The 27,737-nt window shown below is 40.5% G+C and overlaps 4 protein-coding genes across 9 annotated transcripts in view; 1 reads left to right on the top strand and 3 right to left on the bottom strand.

The window, feature by feature from the left end:
• Positions 1-1,631, bottom strand: part of sos1 (son of sevenless homolog 1 (Drosophila)) — a 44,034-nt gene extending 42,403 nt beyond the window's left edge. Inside the window, exon 1 of one of the 2 annotated variants that reach the window (XM_058401222.1) lies at positions 409-1,631. In XM_058401222.1, the coding sequence (XP_058257205.1) occupies positions 409-495 (87 nt within the window). In that variant the 5' untranslated portion in view covers positions 496-1,631. The remainder of the gene's footprint in view (positions 1-408) is intronic. The other variant, XM_058401223.1, reaches the window with a different exon arrangement.
• Positions 1,632-1,759: 128 nt separating this feature from the next.
• Positions 1,760-10,824, top strand: rfc4 (replication factor C (activator 1) 4). 4 transcript variants are annotated; one of them, XM_058401226.1, is made up of 11 exons: positions 1,760-2,043; positions 2,982-3,102; positions 6,143-6,221; positions 6,608-6,687; positions 7,871-7,990; positions 8,143-8,286; positions 8,783-8,903; positions 9,024-9,149; positions 9,236-9,316; positions 10,319-10,432; positions 10,636-10,824. In XM_058401226.1, exons 2-11 carry the CDS (start codon positions 2,990-2,992, stop codon positions 10,729-10,731), a joined length of 1,074 nt encoding a protein of 357 aa, XP_058257209.1. In that variant the 5' UTR covers positions 1,760-2,043; positions 2,982-2,989; the 3' UTR covers positions 10,732-10,824. The 4 variants fall into 4 exon arrangements, with proteins under 4 accessions (XP_058257209.1, XP_058257208.1, XP_058257212.1 ...); XM_058401225.1 differs by lacking the exon at positions 1,760-2,043 and adding an exon at positions 2,632-2,769; XM_058401229.1 differs by lacking the exon at positions 1,760-2,043 and adding an exon at positions 2,677-2,765.
• Positions 10,825-12,190: 1,366 nt separating this feature from the next.
• On the bottom strand, positions 12,191-22,398 carry LOC131360606 (eukaryotic initiation factor 4A-II-like). Its single transcript, XM_058401224.1, has 11 exons — positions 22,238-22,398; positions 19,364-19,421; positions 19,148-19,280; positions 18,667-18,806; positions 18,308-18,476; positions 17,063-17,172; positions 16,644-16,787; positions 15,357-15,494; positions 14,699-14,788; positions 12,988-13,067; positions 12,191-12,893 (listed from the first exon to the last, which is right to left on the bottom strand). Exons 1-11 carry the CDS (start codon positions 22,264-22,266, stop codon positions 12,749-12,751), a joined length of 1,236 nt encoding a protein of 411 aa, XP_058257207.1. The 5' UTR covers positions 22,267-22,398; the 3' UTR covers positions 12,191-12,748.
• Positions 22,399-23,077: 679 nt separating this feature from the next.
• plaat1 (phospholipase A and acyltransferase 1) overlaps positions 23,078-27,737 on the bottom strand; it is a 4,792-nt gene continuing 132 nt past the window's right edge. Inside the window, exons 1-5 of one of the 2 annotated variants that reach the window (XM_058401232.1) lie at positions 27,594-27,737; positions 25,404-25,460; positions 25,162-25,291; positions 24,167-24,435; positions 23,078-23,213 (exon numbers count right to left, since the gene is read on the bottom strand). The exon at positions 27,594-27,737 is cut by the window's right edge and continues 132 nt beyond it. In XM_058401232.1, the coding sequence (XP_058257215.1) occupies positions 23,112-23,213; positions 24,167-24,435; positions 25,162-25,291 (501 nt within the window). In that variant the 5' untranslated portion in view covers positions 25,404-25,460; positions 27,594-27,737 and the 3' untranslated portion in view covers positions 23,078-23,111. The remainder of the gene's footprint in view (positions 23,214-24,166; positions 24,436-25,161; positions 25,292-25,403; positions 25,461-27,593) is intronic. The other variant, XM_058401233.1, reaches the window with a different exon arrangement.

Below are 27,737 nucleotides of genomic sequence, written 5' to 3'. Positions count from 1 at the left end.
GCAGTGGTCAGTATTTATCAAAAGTGGTCCAAGGAAGGAACAGGGTCATGGGCAGCCAAGGCTCATTGATGTACGTGAGGAGTGAAGACTGGCCCTTGTGGTCTGATCCAACAGACGAGCTACTGTTGCTCAAATTGCTTTAGAACTTAATGCTGGTTCTGATAGAAAGGTGTCAGAATACACAGTGTATGACGGGGGACCAACACGATATTAGGCAGGTAATGCCTGATCAGTGTATATTTATGTCAAACAAATTCTGAGGCCTAGATGAAGAAAAATAAAAACAAATATAGAGGATGCCTTGGAAGAAATCACATCTGTTTAGGACGGAAGCGTGAAGAAGCTCATGTCCTGTCTGATTAGAGGGCGGAAAAAATACTGAAATGACCTCCCAGATTCGGGTCTTACCTTGTTGAGGGACGGCACCAGCAGTCCCTTCCATTTGGGCGCGTTCTCCTCGCTGAAGAAATCGTACTGGCACTGGGCCGCCTGCATGGCGTTTCAGCTGAGCCAGGGAACCGCTCCGATCCCTACTGCTTCATCCACGCAGGAGCAGGGGCCACAGGCCCGGCGAGCTTCACATTCACACGAGACGAGCCAGCGGAAAGCAGGAGCTCCGCCACACGGTCAAAGCGGCGAGCTAGAGCCACCATGGCATCTCTTGGCTTGCTCTCGCGCGCGCGGTCGCTACGCTTATCGGCTCGCGTTGATGCTATGCTAACTCCCAAATGTTATGCTAACTGTAAACGTTATACGCCGCCTGATGACGTTGGCCGCCTTTCACTCACTCCCCTTAAACTTCCCAAAGCCCTTAAAAGTCTTAATCCTGGGACGGCGTGAAAATGAACTCCCAGTTCGCCCCGGCGTCGTTTTAAATACGTTTCTAAAGTGCTGACATGATCCAATCGATCCGAATTCCAGCACGGGGGCTCGCGCTAGCTCGTGCTAATAAATAAACTAGCAGGGGCGAGCTAAGCGAGCTTTAAACAGCGATTTGGACACGAACGCTAGCTGTTACGTGTGTGCTGGGGGGGGGACGACGACGACGAAAAAAACGAGCGAGTAAATCTATTTATATAATCTGGTGTGATTGTATAATGTGCTATGTTCCTTGTTAAAGACCAAAAGCGTCCATTTTTATCCGAAATGTAGCGAACTAGTGTGTATTAGCCAGGCACTGTTTTAACATTCTAGACAACGCGAAACAAAACAAGACACCAATGCTCCTGTTCCGAGCTTTCGGTAATGATATACAGAGGTATTTACAGAAAAAATACAAATCAAAGAAGGATATTTATTTTGGTGGACTGTTGTGACTCGGGCGCAGTTGTTGTGTTGGTAGAGAGAGAGAGAGAGAGAGAGAGAGAGAGAACATGCGCAATGGAGAACAGAGAGAGAGCGCGAGAGCCTTCCCCAAAAACTCACTCGCTACACGAAAACAAAAAGAAAGAGCCCTTTCTTTTTTTGCGCGTCCATCCAAACTCGTACCGATGAAACAAACCGAAAACAAGAACGAAAAACGTATAGAAGAAAAAATATAAATCAGCAATGGTTTCCTCTTGATGGACTCGGAGAACGCCTCTGTACGCGAGAAACCCCGAGCGTCTTGCTACGCGAACGAACGAAGAGGTCGCAGACAAAACTAATCGATCACCGAAATGAGCTGAAAGGATGCACAGTGATTACCGAGTAAAAGATCTGGCTTCAAAAAAATCACACACACTTGTGCTATTAAAAATACTCTGTAGCTGTGTCTGTAGAAAAAGTAAATATTTTTGAGTGAGCAGCGAAAGAGTAATGGGATAAACTGGGAGGACACTGTTTCCTGGTTTATGACTGTAAACAAACTCCTGGTTGCATTTCAGCTTTTTCTTCATGTATTAATTTCATATATATTATTCTATATCTTTACCTCAATTTATTTTTCCACATTGAATGTGCAGAACAGAGGATGGGGGAATACCTGGGACCAGGGTTGGCACCTACTGGCATGATTATGGGATGACACAGTGAGGACATGATAAAGTCCAGAAAAACGCTAAGGTCAGGATTGAACCCGGGACACTGCTCACGGCATCTACAAATATTTACATCTAATTATCCATATTTGGATTTGTAAAAAATCTAAATCAAATAAACAGTGAGTGAAATATTTATATAGAACTTTACTTTCATTCTACGATCCAAAATAGGTTGGTTCATAGGTCTCAATGCCGGACTTTAAGATTGTCTTGTGATATCTTTAGTAGTTTTGACTTTCAGTGTCATTTTATCTATAAAAGCATGAAAAATTCGTATATTATATATATATATATATATATATATATATATATATATATATATATATATATATTTGAAAAGTTTTTATGTTTAATAATTAAGAAAATGTGCTGATTTGTGAAAGCCTGATTGTGAACAAAAAGTGTAGAATGTGGATAAAATTGATTACTGATTAAAAGCATGAATATAAACAATAACTGCATAATTCAGATTTTTGAACCATTATATTGTGAAATTAATATTCAGATTTGGTTGGCTGTATTTAATTAAATAACGTCAGTAAAAAATGTGCACAACTCAAAAGAGGTGCTGTAGCGTCGAATACAGGTGCGGAAAAAAAAACTATGTGTAAACACTTTCCGTGTAAAGCGGTCGCCGCCAAAATGACGTCGTGCGTGTCGTCATCGATTGTGCGCCTGGCGGGAATCTAGGGCTCCTCGCTTTTGGAGTCGTTTTAAGTTTAACTTCATGAAATTTTTGGTCTCGTAGGTAAAGAAGTCTTGTTATAGTTACATTTCTGGATGTAAGAGTTTTATTTAGTTTATAAAGTACTGTTAAATGTCGTGAAAAATCTAACAGTAATAATATTACGGACAGGTTTAGCGCTAATGTTATTAGCAGGACAGATTGGTGTAATATGGTTGACTTATAAAACTCATAATGTAGCTGGTAAATGATGCTATTTATTCTGTTCTGTCCAGGAGTAAACATGCAGGCTTTTCTGAAAGGATCTACAAGTGTTAAACCGCAGAAGGACAAAGCCACAGCTTCCAGCAGTGGAGAGAATAAGCGACAGAAACCAGTGCCATGGGTGGAGAAATAGTAAGTGACAGAAATACACGATATTGCCAAAAGTTTTGGGACGCCCCTCCAAATCATTGAATCCAGGTGTTGTTTTTCAGGGGTTTGGGCTTAGACCCTTAGTTCCAGTGAAAGGAACTCTTAATGCTTCAGCTTCATACCAAGACATTTTGGACAAATTCATGCTCCCAACTTTATGGGAACAGTTTGGGGATGACCGCTTCCTATTCCAACATGACAAAGCAGGGTCCATAAAGACATGGATGAGTGAGTTTGGTGTGGAGGAACTTCACAGAGTCCTGACCTCAACCTCTTAGAACACCTTTGGGATGAATTAGAGCGGAGACTGCGAGCCAGACCAAAACTGGGATGTCTGCCTTTACATGCACATGAATATAATATGGAGTTGTTCCACCCTTTGCAGCTATAACAGCTTCAACTCTTCTGGGGAGGCTTTCTACAAGGTTTAGGAGTGTGTTTATGGGATTTTTGACCATTCCTCTAGAGGTGCATTTGTGAGGTCAGGCACTGATGTTGGACAAGAAGGCCCGGCTCACAGTCTCTGCTCTAATTCATCCCAAAGGTGCTCTATCAGGTTGAGGTCAGGACTCTGTGAAGTTCCTCCACACCAAACTCGCTCATCCATGTCTTTATGGACCTTGCTTTGTGCACTGGTGTGCAGTCATGTTGGAACAGGAAGGGGTCATCCCCAAATTGTTCCCACAAAGTAGGGAGCATGAAATTGTCCAAAATGTCTTGATCTGCTGAAGCATTAAGAGTTAATTTCAATGGAACTAAGGAGCCGAGCCCAACACCTGAATTCAATGATTTGGAGGGGTGTCCCAAAACTATTGACAATATAGTGCATCATATTGTTCTCTTTTATCATGCATTACAAAACACTGGTGAAGCTGTTATGTGTCACGGTTAAAGACACATTTTGACACAAGCAATCAAACTACTTATCTTAAACCTTTTTATATTAGTCACAGAAAATACAAAAAGTCTTAGGCATGCTTTTCTTTAGTACTGATTTTGTTCTGGCTGTTTAGTTTATGACAACTTTGGTGTCACTGGGTCTTTAAGTTCTGGGGCAGATTCTCCAAGATTCTGAATAAAAAAATAAAAAGCATAGCAGCTAATTTCCTTATAAAATTGCACAAACTGAACCAGACCCCCTGGTTGCTCTTTTCAGCTCTACTGGAGAGGATGATAGGCGTCTAACCACAGCTAAACGTCGATTAGTATCCTATGCATCCCTCCTGGCCAGGCGTTCTCTTTTATTTAAGTGGGAGGATGCCACCTCACCCTCCCATGCCAGTTGGTCTCCCATGGAGATGTCATGTCCTGTTTGTCCCTGGAGAAGATTCATTACTCAATCCCTAATTCAGGTTTAAAAGTTCAGCAGGGGTTGGGGGACCTTCCTTCACTTTTTTCATATAAATTAAAGTTTCGTCTCCCCTTTTATTTGATTGGTTGATTTTCATCTGTGTATGGATATATTATTTCCCCTCTTTCTTTGTACACAAATCCCAGACTTACAGCTCCATGTTTTTCTTTTCTTTTTCTTCTTTAAATATGCTTGGTGTCTAGCTTTTCTTAGACATGTAAGACTGGTTGGGGTGGGGTGGGGTGGTGTGTTGGGGTATAGGGGGGTGTGTAAGGGTTTACAAACCCAGGTTATAGAAGTGTGCCTTAAAATGCACACCACCTTGCATAACCTTTACCTTGTATGCTATGACTCTATGACAGCATTTTTCCTTTGCATCTTTTATTTGCGTATGCCTAAGATTTCAGGTTGTTAGATTAAGAGCCATCTGGTTAGCATGGCTCCCTCTCTTTCACGTCTCTGTTTTGCCATCTCTATCGTCTTCTTTCCTGTGAATTCTTTTCACATAAATACTTTTGTTGAAACAAGTATCCCCCTAGTGGTCCGGCTGCAGGATCCCGCGCTTTCATTGCCGTGGTCTGGGTTCGATTCCGCAAACCCAGCCACTCAAGAGTTAACTCTCAGTGCCGGTCCCAAGCCCAGATTAAATGGGAGGGTTGTGTCAGGAAGGGCATCCAGTAAAAACCTGTGCCAAATTGAAACATGTGGACCAAATGATCCTCTGTGGAGACCCCGAACAGGGAGCAGCTGAAAACAACAACTTCTGTTGAAACGAGTGCAGCAGCAGCATCAGTGCTTGTAAATAAAATACCCAGAATCCTGGGGCTGGTTTCTTTCTAGACCAGCCTTGAAGATCCATGTTGTCAATCCTGTCAGGTGATCACACTTGTCGAATCACTTCCTACTTCCGCGTCCACTTTGGTGTCCATTTAATCCCCGTTTGCAGAAGACACATCTGGAACACATCATCGTTGATTTGCATGTGAAATCTGAAAGCAGTGCAATCAACATGAACGTGGTGACTTCCTCATTCAGCGATGTTTCAAAATATGTTGGATGGAGAAACTATTTAGAAGTAAATAGACTATGCAAGCATTGTTCCATCAAAATGCAGACGATTTCTGTTTACCTTGTCCTGCGTTTTATTCACAAGGCATGACGGTGCAACTGAAAAACTTGATTTAAAAACAACATTTGAAAGGTTTCTGCACCGTTTTCTGCAAAACATGAGACTTAAAAAGACTCTGGAAACGTTTTCTAATAGTAACACAGATACTGATCAGTAGACTTATTTATTTTTTTACTCTCCCCTTCAGAATCTTCTTCGGGTTGCTCATTTCCATATCGAAGGATTCAGTGATCCTCAGTATTTAAAGGTCAATACTCTGATGCAGATTAACAGACCATGTATTGGATGTGGATGTAGTTCTCCTGACCCTGAGCTAGCTTATACAACAATGAAAATGGAGTCGATACAATGCAGATTTCGATACCGTTATGTTATGTTTGGTTGAAGTGGTGCGCCAAATCAGCAGTAGCTTTACTGACATTTTTCAGAGAATTATAAATTATAAAGTTGAGATAAATTAATACTCTAAGTGGTTTAAAGGTTTGCATGGCAGGATGTGGATGGATTTTGTGTAAACATCTTTTTTTCCCCGTTTTAAACAGCAGACCTAAGTGTGTGGATGAAGTTGCTTTTCAAGAGGAGGTTGTTGCCGTTTTGAAGAAATCGCTAGAGGGCGCTGATGTGAGTTTTTCAGCCATACAGTGTACAGAATACATCCTCTCTCCTTTCATTGTTTCTACTCGTTTAATCTGGGTTCAGCCATAAACGATAGATGAGCATGGAATAGTACTCAGGCTCTAATCTGCATTTATACTTGACAGGCGGCCCCTCCAAGCATTTCATTACATGTCATACGGTCTGTGGTTGTGTATGAGGCAAATATAATGCAATGTCTACACTTTTCCTTTTGTAAGTTCATGATTTCACATAATTTGTCATGGTGTAGTAGAAACACACTACCACATTGCCTATAGCCGTCAACACTCGTGTCCCAAAACAGACCCAAGAGTTTTAAATGAAGACATCAAGTAATTCCTATTGTTTCTTTCGCCTCTTTCTCCTTATAGCTCCCAAATCTACTGTTTTATGGCCCACCAGGAACAGGAAAGACCTCCACTATTCTTGCAGCTGCCAGAGAGCTTTATGGGTAAAAACACACATCTGAGCTTCCTCTATTGCACAATAAGCTACTAATATGTGAAGGTGAATGGAAACATGTGCTTCCTTCAGACTAGGGTGGCAGAAACTACGTTTTTTATCCTGCCAGTGATGTAAGAGCACTATTAGGAAATCATGAGCTAGCAATTGGATAGTATCGCTGTGATTAACAGGAGACCAGGCCTGGAGGAAGGCCATTATTTCTATCCAGAGAGCTGTTAAACACCAGGTGAAATCTTAGATACACTATATTGCCAAAAGTTTTGGTACACTCCTCCAAATCATTGAATTCGGGTGTTGTTTTTCAGGGGTTGGGCTCGGCGCCTTAGTTCCAGTGAAAGGAGACGTGGATGAGTGAATTTGGTGTGGAGGAACTTAACTAACCTGCACAGAGTCCTGACCTCAACCTGATAGTACACCTTTGGGATGAATTAGAGTGGAGACTGTGAGCCAGACCAAGACAGGGACGTCTGCCTTTATATGCACATGAATGTGATATGGAGTTGGCCCGCCCTTTGCACCTATAACAGCTTCAACTAATCTGGGAAGGCTTTCCACAAGGTTTAGGAGTGTGTTTATGGGAATTTCTGACCATTCCTTTGGAAGCGCATTTGTGAGGTCAGGCATTGATGTTGAACGAGAAGGTCTGGCTCGCAGTCTCCGCTCTAATTCATCCCAAAGGTGTTCTAAGGGGTTGAGGTCAGGACTCTGTGCAGGCCAGTCAAGTTCCTCCATACCAAACTCACTCATCCATGGCTTTATGGACCTTGCTTTGTGCACTGGTGTGCAGTCAGGTTGGAACAGGAAGGGGTCATCCCCAAACTGTTCAAGCAAAGCTGGGAGCATGAAATTGTCCAGAAATCTTGGTATGCTGAAACATTAAGATTTCCTTTCACTGGAACTAAGGGGCAAATAATTCAATGGTTTGGAGGGGTGTTCCAAAACTTTTGGCAATATAGTGTAGCTGTGCTGCATGGAAGCAACAGTCCTTTGTTAAATGATTGACTAGAGCTGGTGATTTGCTCAGTGCTGAACATGTTTCTCAGATAAAGTCGTGCTGAACTGCTTGTAACTTGTGTGTAAATGTTAAGTAGTGCAGTAACAGTAAGCCAGCTTCATACATGGAAAATACACAGTGTACAGATTGGTCATAAATCCCTCCTCTTCTCCAGCCCAGAGCTTTACAGACAGAGAGTGTTGGAGCTGAATGCCTCAGATGAGAGAGGGATTCAGGTGATCCGGGAGAAAGTGAAGAATTTTGCTCAGCTCACAGTGGCTGGTACGCGGTCAGAGTAAGTTTTTGTTTAGATAATTATTCTGGACTATCCTTAATCCCTCCCTCCTTCTCTCCCTAACCGTACCACTTACCCTTAACCTAACTCACCCACCTTCCTTACATACTTGAATTATATTTCGGCTTAACACTGTACTGTCCTCCGTCCAGTGGGAAATCATGTCCTCCTTTTAAAATCATTATTCTGGACGAGGCGGATTCCATGACCGGTGCGGCCCAAGCCGCTCTCAGGCGCACCATGGAGAAGGAGTCTCGAACAACCCGCTTCTGCCTCATCTGTAACTACGTCAGCAGGTCAGACTGACTAAACACCATTGGTAATATTAGACTAAACACTCTAGAACATGCTGGCTCTTATATTATGAAGACTAAACACCTCAGAAGAGCTTAGTACTGATATTATTAGGGTTAAATGTCTCTTAAGATCTCAGTACTGGTATCAATAGCACTAAGCACCTAAAGATAGTCTGATATTATCCGAATTAAAATAGTAATAACACTTTAACTACATTGCTTCGTGATTGTAAGTTGGACCTTTATACTTTGTTTTGAAAGATTTGTGGGAATGGATTACTGCATTTAATTCATTGACAATTATTTTTTAAGGTTAAGGTTCGTTCAAAGCAGGTCAAACAATAGAATTTGTCCTGTCAACGCTGTATGATTGTACAGTTCTCCTGGGATCATTTCAGATCATCCCACCTCCTGAGAAACGTCAATCAGTATACAGATGCTCTTATTTCCTATTGGGATTTCAGAGTTTTTACCACGTGGATGTTCTTTGTTGCAGAATCATCGAGCCTTTGACGTCCCGCTGCTCCAAATTCCGCTTCAAACCTCTCGCCAACCAAATTCAGCAGGAGTGTCTGGTGAAAATCTGCGAGAAGGAGAATCTAAAATACACCAAAGAGGTGAACATTAAAATCTGAAGTGTTTAGAATTCTTATGAAATAAGATGTCATATGGATATGACTGTGATGGTTAAACACTTGATCCTGTGTGTGTGTGTGTGTGTGTATGCTCTCTCACAGGGAATTGATGCGCTGGTTAAAGTGTCAGAGGGAGATCTCCGGAAAGCTATAACCCTCCTGCAGAGCACAGCCAGACTCAGTACAGAGAAAGAGATCACAGAGAGCATCGTCATCGAGATCGCAGGGGTGAGCCTTCACGTCTGTGTCCTACACCTGCTGATGAAATGCATGTTTGAGGCTCTTTGAAAACACAACTGGGTTTTTGATCTTAGGTGGTTCCACCCAAAGTGATTGAAAATCTGCTTCAGACCTGCTACAAAGGCAACTTTGAAAAATTAGAGATTGCTGTGAAGGTAAGTACAAGGCGGATGTCCTCCACTAAAAAAATAGACACAGTTCGATACCTTGCAAAAATAATAGATAATAATAGATGTTACAAAAGTTTTTTGGGATTTTAGGATTGATTTAATTATATTTATACTTAATTTTATTAACAGTCTAAATACTTTTGGTGTGAAAGACGTGGACTGTCTATAAAATGTCTTCTAAAAATTAACTTTATGTGAATGCCTAATGCACTTTATTTACAAAAGGAGCTCCTCGTCACATTTTTCTGTAAGTGGTGGTTTATTCATTATAGAGTACATGTAGTCCGCTTCAGAATTATTGGCACCCTTGGTAAAGATGTATATTAGTTAAGAAAACAAATCATAAATATACTATAAATACTTTAGACAAAAGGTTAGATTTATGTTAAATTGCCATCTTAATCTAATAAATTACCAATAATTCTCCAAATAAATCAGTACCAAAATAACTACCAATAATTCTCCTTGTCAACCAAGATATAACGTGTGTCTTTGGCTCAATGACACTATTTTAGAATTCATTCACGGAAAGAAATATCTGTATTTAACTAATATATAATACACAAATTTTGTCTTATGCTAGTGACACACAACAGCGTGCTGAAGATTAAAGTGGTTCAGCTTCAAAATGGAGCTGTGACTGCTTTTAGCCCTGTGACGTCCTTTTGCCTAACAACCGTGTGCCATACAGTCTTAAAAACTGCCTACACGAGTGTTTCAGATTACTCACAACCCAACACCTAACATGCCGTAGCTAATCGACTGCATTTGGAATAGAGAGGAAGGTTTTCTTTTACGTGGGTCTTTTTTTTTAAAAATACATTTGCAAACAAATGCAGTTTATTCTTTAATAAATGTTTTCTGAATAGATTATAACAGTGCCTTGGTATCCAATATGTTCTGATTCTCCATTACAAATTCTGTAGTCTGTATTGAGATTGTGTCTTTAAAAAAAGAGTCACTGTGTTGAGTCTCCTGTATTAACAGAATATGATAGATGAAGGCTATGCAGCTACACAGATCCTCAGCCAGTTCCATGACCTTATTATCGAGGAGAAACTGGGGGATAAACAGAAGTCTGTCATCGCAGAAAAGATGGCTGTGAGTTGGAAACATCGCTGCTATACATGCCAAATACTCCCTTTTCTAAGAAACCACCCCGTTTTATATTAGCGCTCAGACGTTACATCTGTTTTGGAGATGTAGCATGGATGCTGACTGGTTTCCATAAAGGCAGCTTACAATGACTTTCTGTATTGAAGGCTCTTCTGAAAGATAAATGACAAGTGTTTTCTTGTCTTTAGGTTGTTGATAAGTGCTTGGCGGATGGAGCTGACGAATACTTGCAGCTGCTGAACCTCTGCTCCGTGATCATGCAGCAGGCCACACAGAGCTCCTGAGCTCACTAACATGTGCTCTTTATCTCACAGAAATTTTGATTCATTTTGTACATTTAAAAGAAATTGTGATTAAAAATGTTTTCTTACACTTTCTTTGCCTTGTGGCAAGAGCTTACTCGTGATATAAAAGCGCATTTCTAAAAGTTTTATTTCTGTGTGAAATGGGATCCCTTTGGGGCACGCTAGTGCTAGCAAGGCCAATTCTATTTAATCGTCTTTGTGCATCTGGGAACAGAGTTAGTTACCGAGTCCAGTCCAGAGGCTGAGGCCAATTTTAATGTTCAGCCAAGTGAAATGTCTCTTTGCTGAGAGTTTATTTTGTTTTTCGGTCCTGTCCCACTATTGTAGCTATGTATCTATACACCGATCAGGCATAACATTATGAGCAGTGACTGGTGAAGTGAATCACACTGAGTATCTCATCATGGCATCTGTTAGTGGTTGGGATATATTACACAGCAAGTGAATATTTTGTCCTCAAAGTTGATGTGTTAGAAGCAGGAAAAATGGGCAAGCGTAAGGATTTGAGCGAATTTAACAAGGGTCATATTGTGATGGCTAGACCACTGGATCAGAGCATCTGCAACACTGCAGCTCTTGTGGGGTGTTCCCGGTCTGCAGTGGTCAGTATCTATCAAAAGTGGTCCAAGGAAGGAACAGTAGTGAATCAGCGACAGGGTCATGGGCGGTCAAGGCTCATTGATGGACATGGTACGCGAAGGCTGGACCGTGTGATCCGATCCAACAATCGAGCTACTGTTGCTCAAATTGCTGAAGAAGTTAATGCTGGTTCTGATAGAAAGGGGTCAGAATACACAGGGCAGGGCTGTTTTGGCAGCAAAAGTGGGGACCAACACAATAATAGGCAGGTGGTCATAATGTTATGCCTGATTAGTGTACAGTGTAGCAGATGTGGTAGCTCAGTGTCCAAGGCATTGTACTACTGATCGGAAGGTTGGGAGTTCAAATCCCAGCTCCACCAAGCTGCCCTCAGTTGCTCTGGATAAGGGCCTCTGCTAAATGCCATAAATGTATATGCACTTTCAGCTTGCACAGCTCTCTCTAGTGGTTGAAATGTAATTTTGTTATGCCAATGTGACAATGTTCTCTCTACTGCAATAATTTAACTACAGTAGTATTGGATATTAACAAAAATATTCCTCATTTCACTCAGCCTGGTTAGTGTATGCTTGATTTCCACGTTTTATCACAGAGTGCCTTCCCTAGTGCTCTACCAGCAACCCACAACTTTGCATACCTGCTCTAATTTGCTTATATTCATGGGTCCCTACTTTGGCTCACATCAGGAAGCAAGTGTGGATGAATCTGTCTGCACTTCTATTCCTTTAGAATAGATAGCCCTCTCCTCGTACCTCCTCATCACTGCCTTTAGTTGTAAAAAGACACAACGAAAGCAAAGATCATAGTTAAGCAGTGTGAAAGAAGATACACAATAGTGTTGATTACTTCACAAACTCACCAGCAAACGTTTATTTTCCAGAACGCTCAAATACATTTCATAATCAAACAAAGTGCTATTTATTATTATTATTATTATTATTATAACTAAACACCGGCTCAGAAAGTCTGCACTACATCCTGGTTATAAATAATTTATCAGCTTTAATACAAGCGAAAAAATAATCTAAGATAAAGTGCTTATATAATTTAGAAAGGCCAGGAAATCTGACCCTTTGTGCTACAATAACTGCAGATGTTATGTTAATTACGCATAGTTGGCTGTCTTGATGCAGCACGTGTACCTTGTAGTCTGCGGGATAAAGAGCATCTAATACACACACTTTTATTGTACTAGGAAAAATACCTATGAAGGAATAATTTTGAAGCACCCATGTCGGTATCATACCCCAGGCAGTCCACTGATAAAGGAGCAGACTTCACAGAGCACGCCGCTTTCAGCATCAAGGCCACGCAATCCGATTTCTGATAAAATAATGCAACTGTTCTTATTGAACAACAGCGAGCGCTACGTTACCGAACATCAGGCTCAGCTATTTTAAATCAGATCAGCCACGTTCATGGGCATCTCCTCAACTGTAGTGTTGTAAAAAGTCTCAATGTCTCGAAGGATCCTCTTGTCTTCCTCGGTGACAAAGTTAATAGCGACGCCCTTCCTGCCAAAACGGCCACCGCGTCCGATTCTGCAGAAAACGGGGTGGTAGGGTTATAATCGTGCAACGAGTGCTTAAACATCGTAACAGATTAAACAATGTTCAAACAATGAACAGCACAAACCTGTGGATGTAGTTTTCTCGGTTGGTGGGCAAATCGTAGTTAATGACAAGAGACACTTGCTGCACGTCGATACCACGAGCCTGTGAGGAAGTCATAAAAGAACACAGTGGGTTTTTTTTTTTTTTTTTACATATTTAACATAAAATATTTCTCCACTGAGCTACTTAGATAGCAGGTAAGTACACTGATCAGGCATAACATTATTACCAGCTGTCTAATATTGTGTTGGTCCCTTCTTTTGCCCTGACCCATCATGCGCTGACACCTTTCTATCAGAACCAGCATTAACTTTTTCAGCAATCTGAGCAACAGTAGCTCGTCTGTTGGATCGGATCACACGGTCCAGCCTTCTCTCCCCACGTGCATCAATCAGCCTTGGCCGCCCATGACCCTTTCACCTGTTCAACACTGTTCCTTCCTTGGACCACTTTTGATAGATACTGACCACTGCAGACCGGGAACACCCCACAAGAGCTGCAGTTTTGGAGATGCTCTGATCCAGTGGTCTAGCCATCACAATTTGGCCCTTCGTCAAACTCGCTCAAATCCTTACGCTTGTCCATTTTTCCTGCTTCTAACGCATCGACTTTGAGGACAAAATGTTCACTTGCTGTCTAATATATCCCACCCACTAACAGGTGCCATGATGAGGAGATCATCAGTGTTATTCACCTCACCTGTCAGTGTTCATAATATTATGCCTTATGACGTGTCTAAAATATATCGTAGTAATAATATGATCAGCAACTTTACTTGTTTTCTAAACGAGAATGAAAATAATGTTTAAAGCGGTCTCTGAGAGGTGAGTGTTCAGTCATTGCTTGCTAGTGCAAGTAGTGATCATTATTGATCCATTATCATTAGTGATCCAGTTATGGTTATAAATTGTAAACCTAATCTAAGATGAACAAATCAAGCCCTTTTATACATTTCCCAACCAAAGCACATTTTCCAGATTTAAAGACGTTTAATATTTCTTGGCAAAAAACGTTTTGTGAGGTACGAATGAGAATGATTAATGCCTGTTCTCTATGAAGAGCTCTGAATGAACTCGTGAGATTAAAGTGAACGATTTTTTCCTCAGAGCTGTTCTAGTTTGTATCTTCTTCAGCAAATGATCTCCACCCAACCTGACTATTGCAACCTGTGCAAAGTGAATAAGATGCTATGTAGATTCTGACTTCCATACATACGTTTTGCCCTTCATAACCTGAGCCAGTATGGATTATTGTATTAAAGCTGGTACTGTTGATATTAATGTTAATGATTCCAGCAGATATGAGCACCATGTTGTGAATGTGGAAAATGTTCTCCTAAAAAGAACAGTTAACGTGTTTCGGGGAAATTCAATGGATCATTTGAATTTATTTGTGTAGTGCTTTTAACAATGGACACTCTCTCAAATCAGCTTTATGGAAAACAGAAAAAGTTACTATTTATCCCTAACATTTATCACTAATGAGAAGCCTGAGGTGACCTGAGATGATATGAGGAAGAAACCTTGAGAGGAACCAGGCTCAGAAGGGAACCTCATCCTCATTCGGGTGACAATGGACAGTAAATAATGTATAGGTTGATAATGTCCTTTCTTCAACAGCAACCAAGAGCTCTGAGGAACTAATAGGTCAGCGTAATTTCCGAGTTCATTATAGACTTAATTCCTTCCTGCCGAAAGGGTCAATAGCTTCTGAAAAGAATACTGCAAATTCACCAGCAAATCCGTAGTGATCAGCACCCTGCTGGAACCAGATCTGAACTCCCTCATAATCACATCGCGTTCCTTCTGGTCCATGTCTCCATGCTGAAAAGATCAGAGCTGGGGGTCAATACCATACCAGAATCTCCAAATATGATCAGCAAATTTAGAAGATGCAATTAGCTAGTGGTGAAAATGTACCTCTTCAGCTATAATACACAGACAATGATGCATTTTGTTAACACAAAACAGCACAAAGTGCATTTAATTTCAACTTACTGGTTAAAAAAATACAAGAAAACACCTAAGCGGTATGCTTATTCTCTGTTAAGACCATGATATAGTCATCAATCATGAGTAATCAGGGAACCACACGTGGCTGTGGATTTTGGGGTTTTTGGATATTTTATATTTTAAGCCAAATTTAGACTGAAGTTTATTAAAACTATTATATTCAGGCACGATTTTTAAAACGTGTGGGATGATCATAAGAACAGGGTGATGAAAAGCCGAAAGCTACAGTAATCAGTGAGAAGCAGGTTACCATGACAACCCTGCTATTAAAAACTTACATGCAATTCATCAGGCTTCTCATGTTTTTGTTTTTGTTTTGTTTTTTTTAAATAAAAGAAAATCTTTATATGTATTTTGTCCCAAAGTGTAGGCTTCCTACCAAAGCAGAGACGGTGAAGTCACGAGCGTGCATCTTCTCCGTCAGCCAGTCCACCTTCCTCCTGGTGTTCAGGAAGATCACAGCCTGGGTGATTGTCAGAGTCTCGTAAAGGTCACAGAGTGTGTCTAACTTCCACTCCTGTTATAAGAGATATAAACAAATGATCTATAACATAAAGCATATCTCAGGTGTTGGATGGAAAATGTTACATCAGACAGCGTTAGCGTGAATAAAATATACACCAATCAGGCATAACATTATGACCTAAAGTGCTGGTCACATTTTGCTGCCAAAACAGCCCTGACCCGTCAAGGCATGGACTCTACTAGATCCCTGAAGGTGTGCTGTGGTATCTGGCACCAAGGTGTTAGCAGCAGATCCTTTAAGTTGCGAGGTGGGGCCTCCATGGATCGGACTTGTTTGTTCAGCACATCCCACAGATGCTTGATTGGATTGAGATCTGGGGAATTTGGAGGCCAAGTCAACACCTCAAACTGGTTGTTGTGCTAATAAAAACAATTCCTGAAACATTTTTGCTTTGTGGCACGGCGCATTATCCTGCTGAAAGGGAATATTGTTTCCATGAAAGGGTGTAGATGGTCTGCAACAATGCTTAGGTAGGTGGTATGTGTCAAAGGAACATGGATGGCAGGACCCAAAGTTTCCCAGCAGAACATTGCCCATGACACTGCCTCCGCCGGCTTGCCTTCTTCCCATAGTGCATCCTGGTGCCATGTGTTCCCCAGGTAAGCGACACACACGCACCTGGCCAGTCACCTGATTTTAAAGAAAACGTAATTCATCAGACCAGGCCATTGCTCCATGGTCCAGTTCTAATGCTCACGTTCCCATTGTTGGTGCTTTCGGCAGTGTACAGGGGTCGCCGATTCACCACTGTTCATTCCTTGGACCACTTTTGATAGATACTGACCACTGCAGGCCGGGAACACCCCACAAGAGCTGCAGTTTTGGAGATGTTCTGATCCAGTGGTCTAGCCATCACAATTTGGTCCTTGTCGAACTCAAAGCTCAAATCCCTACGCTTGTCCATTTTTCCTGCTTCTAACATCAACTTTGAGGACAAAATGTTCACTTGCTGCCTAATATATCCCACCCACTAACAGGTGCCATGATGAGGAGATCATCAGTGTTATTCACGTCACCTCTCAGTGCTCATTATGTTATGGCTGATCAGTGTAAGTCATGCATCAGTTCCTGGTTTGAGACAGACTTTGTGATGAACAGCTGTATGATCTTAATGATTGTTGTTGTTTTTGGTGCTCTCACCTCTCGTTCCACATTGATGTAGAACTGCTTGATACCCTCCAGAGTAAGTTCCTCTTTTTTCACAAGAATGCGGACAGGCTCCCGCATAAACTTTTTGGTCACTTCCAAAACCTCAGAGGGCATCGTGGCGGAGAGAAGCACGACCTGGAACAAAGACGAGACGAGCTCAATGAGGAGGCGCTGCCTTTAATACAAAACCTGTCTACAGACTTTATTTCACACCTGACCATAATGCCCTTTAATCACGAGAAACGGCACAGTAGTGCAAACCTGACTGGCTCAATATATCTAAAAATACGCAATATTTTCCATTAAGCCTCATGAGTTCTGTGTTCCTGACACATTCATGGACCGTTTCATTACAGCGGTGGTACACTGAGGTCAAACAACAAGCAAAAATAAAAATCATTGGCGCTCACTTGAATGTTTGTGCTTAGCTTCTGAAAAATTTCATAGATCTGATCCTTAAATCCTCGACTCAGCATTTCATCGGCTTCGTCCAAGACGAACATCTTGATCCATTTAGGAGCTGTGCACAGTGAGAGGGAATTTAAAGTGTGTGTCCTGTGTCTATAAGTTATCTCTGAGTGTGCGACTCTGACTTACAAGAAGCATCAGAATAACATGATGGTGTTTTTTAAAAAAAGACAATGAAATTTAAACAATAGAGTTAACTTCAGATATACTCGCCATGAAAGGCACGATTTTGTTCAGCAACACAATTTAAACAATATTAAGAGGCATTTTGAAAATAAATAAAAACCATCCTTGTGATTAATTATTAGATATCGCAAAGCCCTAAATAACAGTGTTTAAAGGCAGAATGTACAGATGTGCTCAGTAAAAGTCCCATCTCAGACTTGGCCCCTCAGTTCCAGTGAAAGGAACTCTTAATGCTTCAGCATACCAAGACATTTTGGACAATTTCATGTCCTGACCTCAACCCGACAGAATGCCTTTGGGATGAATTAGAGCAGAGACTGCGAGCCAAATCAGTGCCTGACAAATCCGCTTCTTGAGGAATGGTCAAAAATTCCCATAAGCACACTCCTAAACCTTGTGGAAAGCCTTCCCTGAAGAGTTGAAGCTGTTATAGGTGCAAAGGGCGGGGCAACTCCATATTACATTCATGTGCATGTAAAGGCAGATGTCCCAGTTTTGGCCTGGCTCACAGTCTCCACTTTAATTCATCCCAAAGGTGTTCTATCAGGTTGAGGTCAGGACTCTGTGCAGGCCAGTCAATTTCCTATACACCAAACTCACTCATCCATGTCTTTATGGACCTTGCTTTGTGCACTGGTGTGCAGTCATGTTGGAACAGGAAGGGGTCATCCCCAAACTGTTCCCACAAAAGTTGAGAGCATGAAATTGTCCAAAATGTCTTGGTAAGCTGAAGCATTAAGAGTTCCTTTCACTGGAACTAAGGGGCAAAGCCCAACCCCTGAAAAACAACACCTGAATTCAGTGGAGGGGTGTCCCAAAACTTTTGGCAATATAGCGTATAAATCTTAAAAACTAGAACTATATTATAACCTCTATACTTCAGTTCACACTTTAAACCACAATCTTTTGAACTGTGTAAATTTCATTTTTTGGCTAAGCCCCAGCTTTTATATCTTTATACTCGTATGAACAATTATACTGGTCAGTTTTAAACTACTCACACAGAAACCTCCTGCTTAACATGTCAAACACACGGCCCGGTGTCCCGACCACTATGTGGTAAGCCTCGGCTTGGAGTTTCTGCATCTCGTTTCGCACGTTTGTTCCCCCGATGCAGGCATGGCATGTGGCACCCATATAGTCACCGAGTGCCAGGATCACCTTCTGGATCTAATTACCAAAACAAACCGACAACAAAAAAAATAAACATTTGTGTACATGCGAGAAACAGGATTAAAACAGTGTATTTTGGAAAGATTGAAGAATGCATGTTTTGTACCAAATACATTGATTTCTAAGCCTTAAAAAGGTGAGATGTTCGGGGTGAGTATCTTACTGCAGCGTCTCAGAGAGAGCGCACCTGTTGGGCCAGCTCTCTGGTCGGAGCCAGCACCATAGCCTGGGTCTCCTTCTGCTCCAAATCCAACTGCTGCAGGATGGAGATAGCGAACGTGGCTGTCTTGCCGGTTCCTGACTGAGCCTGAGCGATAACGTCATAACCTTAAAATATAAAAAGAAATGAAACTTAAGCAGTAAAAACCTAACCTGCCCCTGGTGTGTTTCTGTAAACATGCTCAAAAAATCTTATTAAAGTCATAAAAAATGTCACAAGTAGAAATTACAAGTTTAAGAGCCATTCAAAAAAGATCTTTCCTATTGGAGGTAGTCGAACAGCATTTTGGGTAATGTAGGAAAAGTGAAAAGCCACAGAGAGAGAGAGAGAGAGAGAGAGAGAGCAGATATGATCCTCACATCATCCAATTCAAAGATATACTAAAACTGAAATATTATATGTTCTCGGACCTGTTCCTGGAGCGCAGTTTCAAACAGACAGCACTTACCTTTAATGCATGGAATGATTGCTCTCTGCTGAATGGCTGACGGTTTCTCAAAACCATAAGCGTAGATACCACGAAGGAGCGTCTCCTTCAAGTTCATGTCATCAAAGTTGTCTGTAATCTCGTTCCAGTTGCTCTACATAGAGGCCAAACTATCAGCTTAGTAATTCAGCATGAAATTAGAATCATTTCTGTTTCCTGTGACGACGACTCACTCACCTCAATGATACCATCAGGCTCCATTCCCTCAGGGCCCTCATGGTCTCTGTCTCTAGAGCTGTGACAGAAAATCATCGTTAGTGTACCAAATTACAGAAATGTGATATGAACCTCGCAGTGGTGGCGTGGTGGTGCAGCGAGTACTGCTGCCACTCCCCGGCCGTGGGAGCTGTCTCCAGGGTTTGATCCTGAGCTCGGGTTTCTGTGTGTATCTGAGTTTCACATGATCTTCCTATGTCTTTATGGGTAAGTGGATTGGCCATGCTTAAAGTGTTCCTGAATGTGTGTGTGTGTGGTGCTCTGTAATAGACTGTTGGTCCATCCAGGGTGTATTTTCACTTTCTTAACCAACATAATTACTGAAAATAAATAAATTAATGAATGAATAGCAATGCTGGAGAGCCATGTCCATTAGAATCATTGTGACAGTACACTCATAAAATTTACACATATACCACATTGGCAAAAGTTTTGGGACACCCCATTCAAATCATTGAATTCAGGTGTTGTTTTAGACCATTCCTCTAGAAGCGCATTTGTGAGGTCAGGCACTGATGTTGGGTGCGAAGGTCTGGCTCGCAGTCTTATCCCAAAAGTGTTCTATCAGGTTGAGGTCAGGACTCTGTGCAGGCCAGTCAAGTTCCTCCACACCAAACTCACTCATCCATGTCTTCATGGACCTTGCTTTGTGCACTGGTGAGCAGTCATGTTGGAACAGGAAGGGTTCATCCCCAAACTGTTCCCACAAAGTTGGGAGCATGAAATTGTCCAAAATGTCTTGGCATGAAGCTGAAGCATTAAGAGTTCCTTTCACTGGAACTAAGGGTCTAAGCCCAAACCCTGAAAAACAACGCCTGAATTCAATGATTTGGAGGGGTGTCCCAAAACTTTTGGTGATATATTGTATATGTAACCAGTTATGCACAGGCTACTTTTCTTCTAGACTGATTAATGAAAGTTAGGGCATGTACAATTATCAGGCTAAGACCGGCTGGATTCTAAAGAAGCTGCTAATTAAATCTGTAGTGCACTACATAGTACATATAAGAGGTTGCTTAATTGCTTGTGTAGTGCACAGGGAGACAACTGGAACAGCCCCCAGTTAATGGGAATATATATTTATATATACAGTGCTGTGAAAAGGTCTTGCCCCCTTCCTGTTTTTATAATTTAAAAGATTCAGATCATCAAACAAACTTTAATGTTACACAAAGATAATGCAAATAAATAGAAAATGCAGTTTTTAAATGATGATTTCATTTATTAAGGGAAAAAAAGCTGTCCAAACCTACCTGGCCCTACGTGAGAAAAAGTAATTGCCCCCTAAATCTAATAACTGGTTGTGCCACCCTTTGCAGAAACAACTTCAAGCTACACTGGAGGGTTTTCGACCATTAACTGGACTTAATTTTGTTTTTCTTGAGCCATTCAGAGGTGGACTTGCTGGTGTGTTTGGGATCATTGTCCTGCTGCATAACCCGAGTGCGCTTGAGGTCACAAACTGACGGGATATTCTCCTTCAGGATTTTCTGATAGAGTGCAGAATTCATGGTTCCATCAATTACGGCAAGTCGTCCAGGTCCTGAAGCTGAAAAGCAGCCCCAGACCATCACACTACTACCACCATGTTCTTTTTTATGTTCTTTTTATGAAATGCTGTGTTGGTTTTACGCCAGATGTAACAGGACACACCTTCCCAAAAGTTCAACTTTTGTCTCATCAGTCCCAGGAATGTTTGCCCAAAAGTCTTAGGGATAATCAGGATATTTTTTGGCAAATGGGAGACAAGCCTTTGTGTTCTTTTTGGTCAGCAATGGCTTTTGCCTTGGAACTCTTCCATGGATGCCGTTTTTGCCCAGTCTCTTTCTTATTGTTGAATCATGAACACTGACCTTAATTCAAGGCAAGTGAGGCCTGCAATTCTTTAGATGTTGTTCTGGGTTCTTTTATGACTTCCTGGATGAGACGTCATTGCACTCTTGGAGTAATTTTGGGTAGGCCGGCCACTCCTGGGAAGGTTCACCACTGTTCCAGGTTTTCTCCATTTGTGGATAATGGCTCTGACCGTGGTTCACTGGAGTCCCAAAGCCTTAGAAATGGCTTTATAACCCTTCCCAGACTGAAACATGTCAACTGTTTTGTTTCTCATCTGTTCTTGAATTTCTTTAGATCACAGATGATGTGTTGTTCTTTAAGCATGCTTCACTTTGTCACACACGTCCTATTTAATTGAATTCCTGATTTAACAGGTCAGTAATCAGGCCAGGGTGTGTCTAGTGAAATGTAACTCAGCTTTCTAAAATAATGTGGTCAATCACAGTTCTTTCAGGATTTAACAGGAGGGGGCAATTAATTTTTCACGTAGGACCAGGTGGCTTTTTTCCCCTTAATAAATGAAATCATCATTTAAAAAGTGCATTTTGTATTTACCTGCATTATCTTTGAGTAATATTAAAATTTGCTTACTGATCAGAATCTATATACAGCAAAATAATGTGGCATATAATATTATATGCCACATGACGTATTTAATACAGATAGATAGATAGATTCATCCCAAAGGGAAATTTACAATATATATATATATATATATATATATATATATATATATATATATATATATATGTGTGTGTGTGTGTTTAAAGCCTAGCCAGTTATTAGCCCCTCCCACATATAACGCCAGTTGACGTTAGCTTGCTGGCTAATGTTTACTACATTACTAACCAAAACATTGCTTACAAATTAGCTACCCAGTTACACTCAAGTCTGCTTGTTTTAAGTGTGCAAGGAGGGACAAACAGAACAGGATGACACTGAACTAAAACAGCGCTCACGTCCGGGATGCTCATGCGCGCGTAATAGAGCGGTTATTACCTGTTATAATCCGCAGAACCGCTTGACATGATCCGACCGACGCTTCAGAGCTCGTTTAAAGAGAAGTACGCTGCCTGCGCAATACATATCAATCCGCCGACTGTCTCGCTCTCTGTAGTTCCGGCAAAGTTTTTTTTTAAAAAAAGAAACGCTGACCGCAAAACAGCTTTCGTCCCATTTTATTAGAACGAATGAACACAGTTTTAACACAATATTAGGCAAATACAAAGCTCACCATTCAAAACCGCAATGTACAACACACAAGTGTATGAACTATATCAAGCCACGGAGGGATATTGCAGTAAGACATATTTTAACGTTTCCAGATGCTACGGGGTTTCCCTGGGATTAAAATGGCGACCGTAGCAATGCCTTGTGGGCAATGAAGTCTGAATTACATGCGCGAGAAATGTCTTTCGTTCATTCGTTCATTTACAGCAACACTTTTTGTAACCATACTAATATAAAAATGCTTATATTTCAGTAGTAAAAACTTTTTTTTTTTTAAAAGTAGTATCAAAAAGTAGGTTTACTAACTTTAAAAACCTATACACTAACTCACATTACTTCTTCATGTGCTCAAAAATGGACACCTCATGCATAATCATCCAGATATTTCAGAATAAAGGGAATAGACACGTATCTATACTCCACTTCTGATCTGCTATAATGCTATAATGATATAATGTATACGTTCACATATACACATTAAATAAATAAAACTATCCTCACCCCGTGTCAAAGGACAAAGCCTAAATCATGAGCACAAACTAAGCGGCACTGGATGCAAGTGTACACGTGATTTGACTGGTTTTCAGCGTGTACATAAGTAAACGTTATTGCAGTTATTGCGTATTAAGTTACTGCACTGATGTCAGAAAGGTCTGTTCCTGTTGCGAGTGTTGAGGAGGCCGAGCATAGAGAAGGCACTTGCTGCTGCTGACACCAAACTGATCGCCCCGATAGCACGTGTTGCCTAAAAAGACAGAAAACCAGACACAATAAACGTAATGAATGATTGGCTTGAACGCAGTTAGGTCTATCTGTGTACTTTTTTTAAAAATGAAAAGAGCATGAAATTTCCTGTCTGGACACAGTGACTTGCATAAATACTGACCCCCTCAAGCATTATAAATCTAATTTAAAAACCACACACACAACAAGACATATGTGAGAGTGATTGCATTAGTGTTTACCTTTATTAGTGTTAAACCCCATCAGAAATCACATAATTAATTTCAGTGTAGTTCCCAAAATTGCATGCTAATTTGACTGAATGATTTCTGCTTTGAAGAGACAAGACTAGAAAAGGTCTATCTGCCCTATCTTCCACTTCTACACATTCTAGCTCTGGTACGCAGCACTACGTTTCATAGAAACTGCTCGTTTTCCTGAAACAATGAAGCATGGTGGCCGTAGCATCATGTTGACGAGACTGGGAAACTGGTCAGGCTTGAGGACAATAAGGGTACAGACAAACACACAGGGCATTCTTAGAAGAAAACCTGTTCCAAGAAACATGAAACTGAACAAAACTTGACCTTTCATCAGGACAACAGTCCTAATAATAGCGCTGCAGCCACACTGGAGGGTTTTTAGAGCCTAAATGTGTTAGGCCAAAGCCAAATCCTCCATCAAATTGAGAATCTGTGGTAAGACTTACTGTTCATCAAAATTTTCTGTCCAATCTGACAGACCTGAAGCTTTTTCCTAACGAATAAAGCGCTAAAGGATCAGGATCCTTAAGAGTTAAGAACTCATTTCCATTGTAGCATTATATTATGGGGAAAAGCTCAAGGGGGTGAACACTTATTCAAGGCACTGTATAGTCTCTGCTCTCGTCCAAGACGTCTAACAATCCTGGACTCTGTACTTCACAGGAATTGTCCTGTATTTAATGACAAACAGAAATGCCACAAGATGGAAAACCTGCTCTGATACGCCCTCGCCATATCGCAGCAGGGTGACAAAGTGCTCGCAGTTACTGCCCAACAGGTCATATGACACCTCCTGACCAATCAGTAGCTGTGCTCGCTCAATGATCTCAGGCACGGGCAAAGGCGTGTGACTGCTGTCGTATTTATTGTTGACACGGAACGTATCTCCCCCAACAACGTCTTTTAGGAGCTGCATCCGAACCACAGCCTTCCGGGTGAACACTGACTTCACGCTGGACATGGCGGCCGCTGGGCTCTCATCTGAGGGAAGGAGAGAAATCACTCACACTGCATGTACTTGTAATATTCAGTACAAAATTACTGCCACCTCTCATAATGAGTAAAAAATCAACACACACAACACATAATCTTTTGCTTAAACACATGAAGACACTTTCTAACACACTCTGAGTAATGCTAGAGGCTGCAGGATGCTTGCTTAAAACTACTGGCACCCTAACAAGGAGACAAAGTTGGAAAGAGGATTTTAGACTCATCCAAAGATGCAGAAGATTTTTCAGTTCAAGGTGTAACTAGAAGTCTTCTTTAATTCAGACCACCAGATTTCAATAGGGTTAGAATCTGGAGACTAGTCACTCGTTCCAAACACATCTATAAACTTTTTCCAGGAATTGAAACTTCTTTTTTTATCATAGGTGTGGTTGTGTTTAGTGGTTTCACTTTTTTGTGTAGTATTCTATATCTACTGACTGTGATGTACTTTGTTGTGTGAAAAGCTCTTTCATTTTTCACCGAGACAAACTGATTTGTAACCCTGACCAGGATAAAGCAGCTATTAAAGAATTAACTTCTGGGATGCCAAACATTTTGCCACATTTTGACCGAAAACACTATTATTCAGTATTCAGAAATACTGCTCTGTAATGTTTATCATTTAAAAAGGTGCCAATAATTCTGGAGAGGGATGTGAGAGTAACTTTTCTAAACTCGGTTGTTCAGAGTGAGTTGTAAGGCTGACGCACTCACCGACTGGTGTAAGGTTAATGATGTATCCGTCTCCCAGATACAAGGCCCAGTGCTGATACGCCGCTCGAAAGATCTCGATCAGGTCACCAGGCTGGGGTTCGCTGTAAGTGTCTGGGTCACTAGTGGCCATCTGAAATAAAAACATCCCATGAGTCCAAACTCAGGTGAAATCTCAGAATTCTCAGGAGATTGGTTTGTGTGAATCATTCAGCAGCAGTTCGAGTAAGAGCTACATTACTTACGTTAATGTTTGTGTTCGGGTTGATTATCCGTCATCCCACAGCAAAACAGTACATATTCTATAGAATAAAAAATGTTATGTTGAATATAGAGTTCTGTTTATATCATGATACCATTGCTATCACATATGTAAATGCTTTAGTTAAAGTATCACAGAACAATATTCAGATAAACCAATAATCATGTCACTGGTTGAGTTGACATTGAAGCAATGATGATGATGATGATGATGATGAAGATGATGATGATGACGATGAAGACATTGATGATAATGAAGACAATGATGATGATGAAGGCGACAATGATGATAATGATGATAATGAAGACATTGATGATGGTGAAGACAATGATGATGACAAAGATTATGATGATGATGAAGACAATGATGATGATGATGACAATGATGAAGATGATGATGATGAGGAAGACGATGATGACGAAAATGATGATGATATAAAAACAATGATGGTGATTATTATGATGATGATGAAGACAATGATGACAAAGATGATGATGATGATGAAGACAATGATGATGAAGACGACGCCGACAACAACAATGATGATGATGATGATGAAGAAGATGACAATGAGGACGATTAGGACAGCGATGATGATGATAAAGATGATGATGATGACTACAAGGACGACGACAATGATGATGATGATGATAAAGATAATGATGAAGATGATAATGATGATGATGATGATAATGATGACGATTATGATGATAATGATGAAGATGATGATGAAGATGATGATGATGGTGGGGTGTTCCGGTTATAGCAAAATAATCAACAACAGATTGTGATGTACAGCAAAAACTGTTTTATTCCTTTCACACCACAGCAGTGTATTTATTAAAGATGATACGTCATAACACTATAACATTTTATCCCTTTATAGCTACATTTAATGCGGAATTCCCACAAAACAAATTAGCCAGTGTTTCATATTACAAATAATTCATACTATTTTACTTTAACATATAGAGTTTTATTGTAACACAAACTACTTTCTTTCTGTGTAATGCTAGAGGTTAGGGATGCTTGCACAAAAACTACTGGCACCCTTCACAAAGAGATCATAACAGCACCCGGTCTGTTCCTGCTGTAATTGGTAAATAGGTTTAGAAGACCTGTAGAGGATTTTGGACTCTTTCCTCCAGTTCATCCATGCAGATGAACACGTTACTAAATGTCTTTCATTCAGAACACTGTTTTTCAATAGGATTCAAATTTGGAGACTGATCAGGATGAAGCAGCTACTGAAGATGAACAAATAAATTTGTAGGGATGTTAATAATTAGGACACAATAAGAAACCTCAGAACAATTCATGAAACACTGGAGAGTCCAGATAAATAAATAAATAAACTCACAAATAAATAAATAAATAAATAAATAAATAAATAAATAAATAAATAAATAAATAAATAAATAAATTTCCTCACCTCAGGGAAAAAAAAACTGATTTTTAAAACAGATTCATGACAAAAAACCCATCGTCACTGTATAAGCTGTTGCTATGGAAACGATCCCATATTAGCATGAGTACATTAATATAAAACTATGATTTTACAGATGCAGTATTTCCTGCTATCCATTTGCCGCTGAAAGGATAATCTTATCTTATATTATCTTATCTTATTGTGTTATAGAAAGAAAATAAATTAGTGCCTTCTGACCAATCAGAATGAAGAGTTGTAGTATAAGGATTCTTCACTCGGTATTACTTCCTGATGTGGATGCACTATTATTGAATAAAGTGAATATCTTGCGTCACTGGAGAATGTTGGAGAATTGCCGGACAATCAGTTCACACACACACAATACAGCAGCACAAGAAGCCACAATAGCCACAAAATAATAGAGAAACAGCTGGAAAAAATACAATAGAAGTGTTAAACTATATGATATATTATTATAGATTATTTTCAGTACTTTTCTATGATCATCGCTATAAATTCGCTTGAACACAAACAATTTTGTTACATAGAAATCCATATGAATGTTCTAGCTGATAGTGAACCATTACTATCATTTTAGTCATTTTTAAACCTTTTTATTTCATGGACTAAATGAATTTATCAGAGTAAGTGGATTGGCTGTGACAATTTCTCAGGTTGGAGAGAAACATAAATCTACCAAATAGTTTAAACTACATTCATTGACAAAAGACCCAAACTACTTACTCAGCAGCAGGAATCATCCTTGTCCGAATCTCTATTCCACCTCCATTGGAGTCAGATTAGGTTCATAAGGGAAAGGAAAGCCAAATTATTTCCCCAGTCTCAATCTGTAAGGCGCTGATGATGATAAAGCAGGCTAGGAAAGTG

The sequence above is a fragment of the Hemibagrus wyckioides genome, linkage group LG10 (assembly GCF_019097595.1).
Source record: "Hemibagrus wyckioides isolate EC202008001 linkage group LG10, SWU_Hwy_1.0, whole genome shotgun sequence".
Lineage (NCBI taxonomy): Eukaryota > Metazoa > Chordata > Actinopteri > Siluriformes > Bagridae > Hemibagrus > Hemibagrus wyckioides.
Note: the sequence above shows the minus strand (reverse complement) of the source record. Positions and strands in the feature narration are given on the sequence as shown.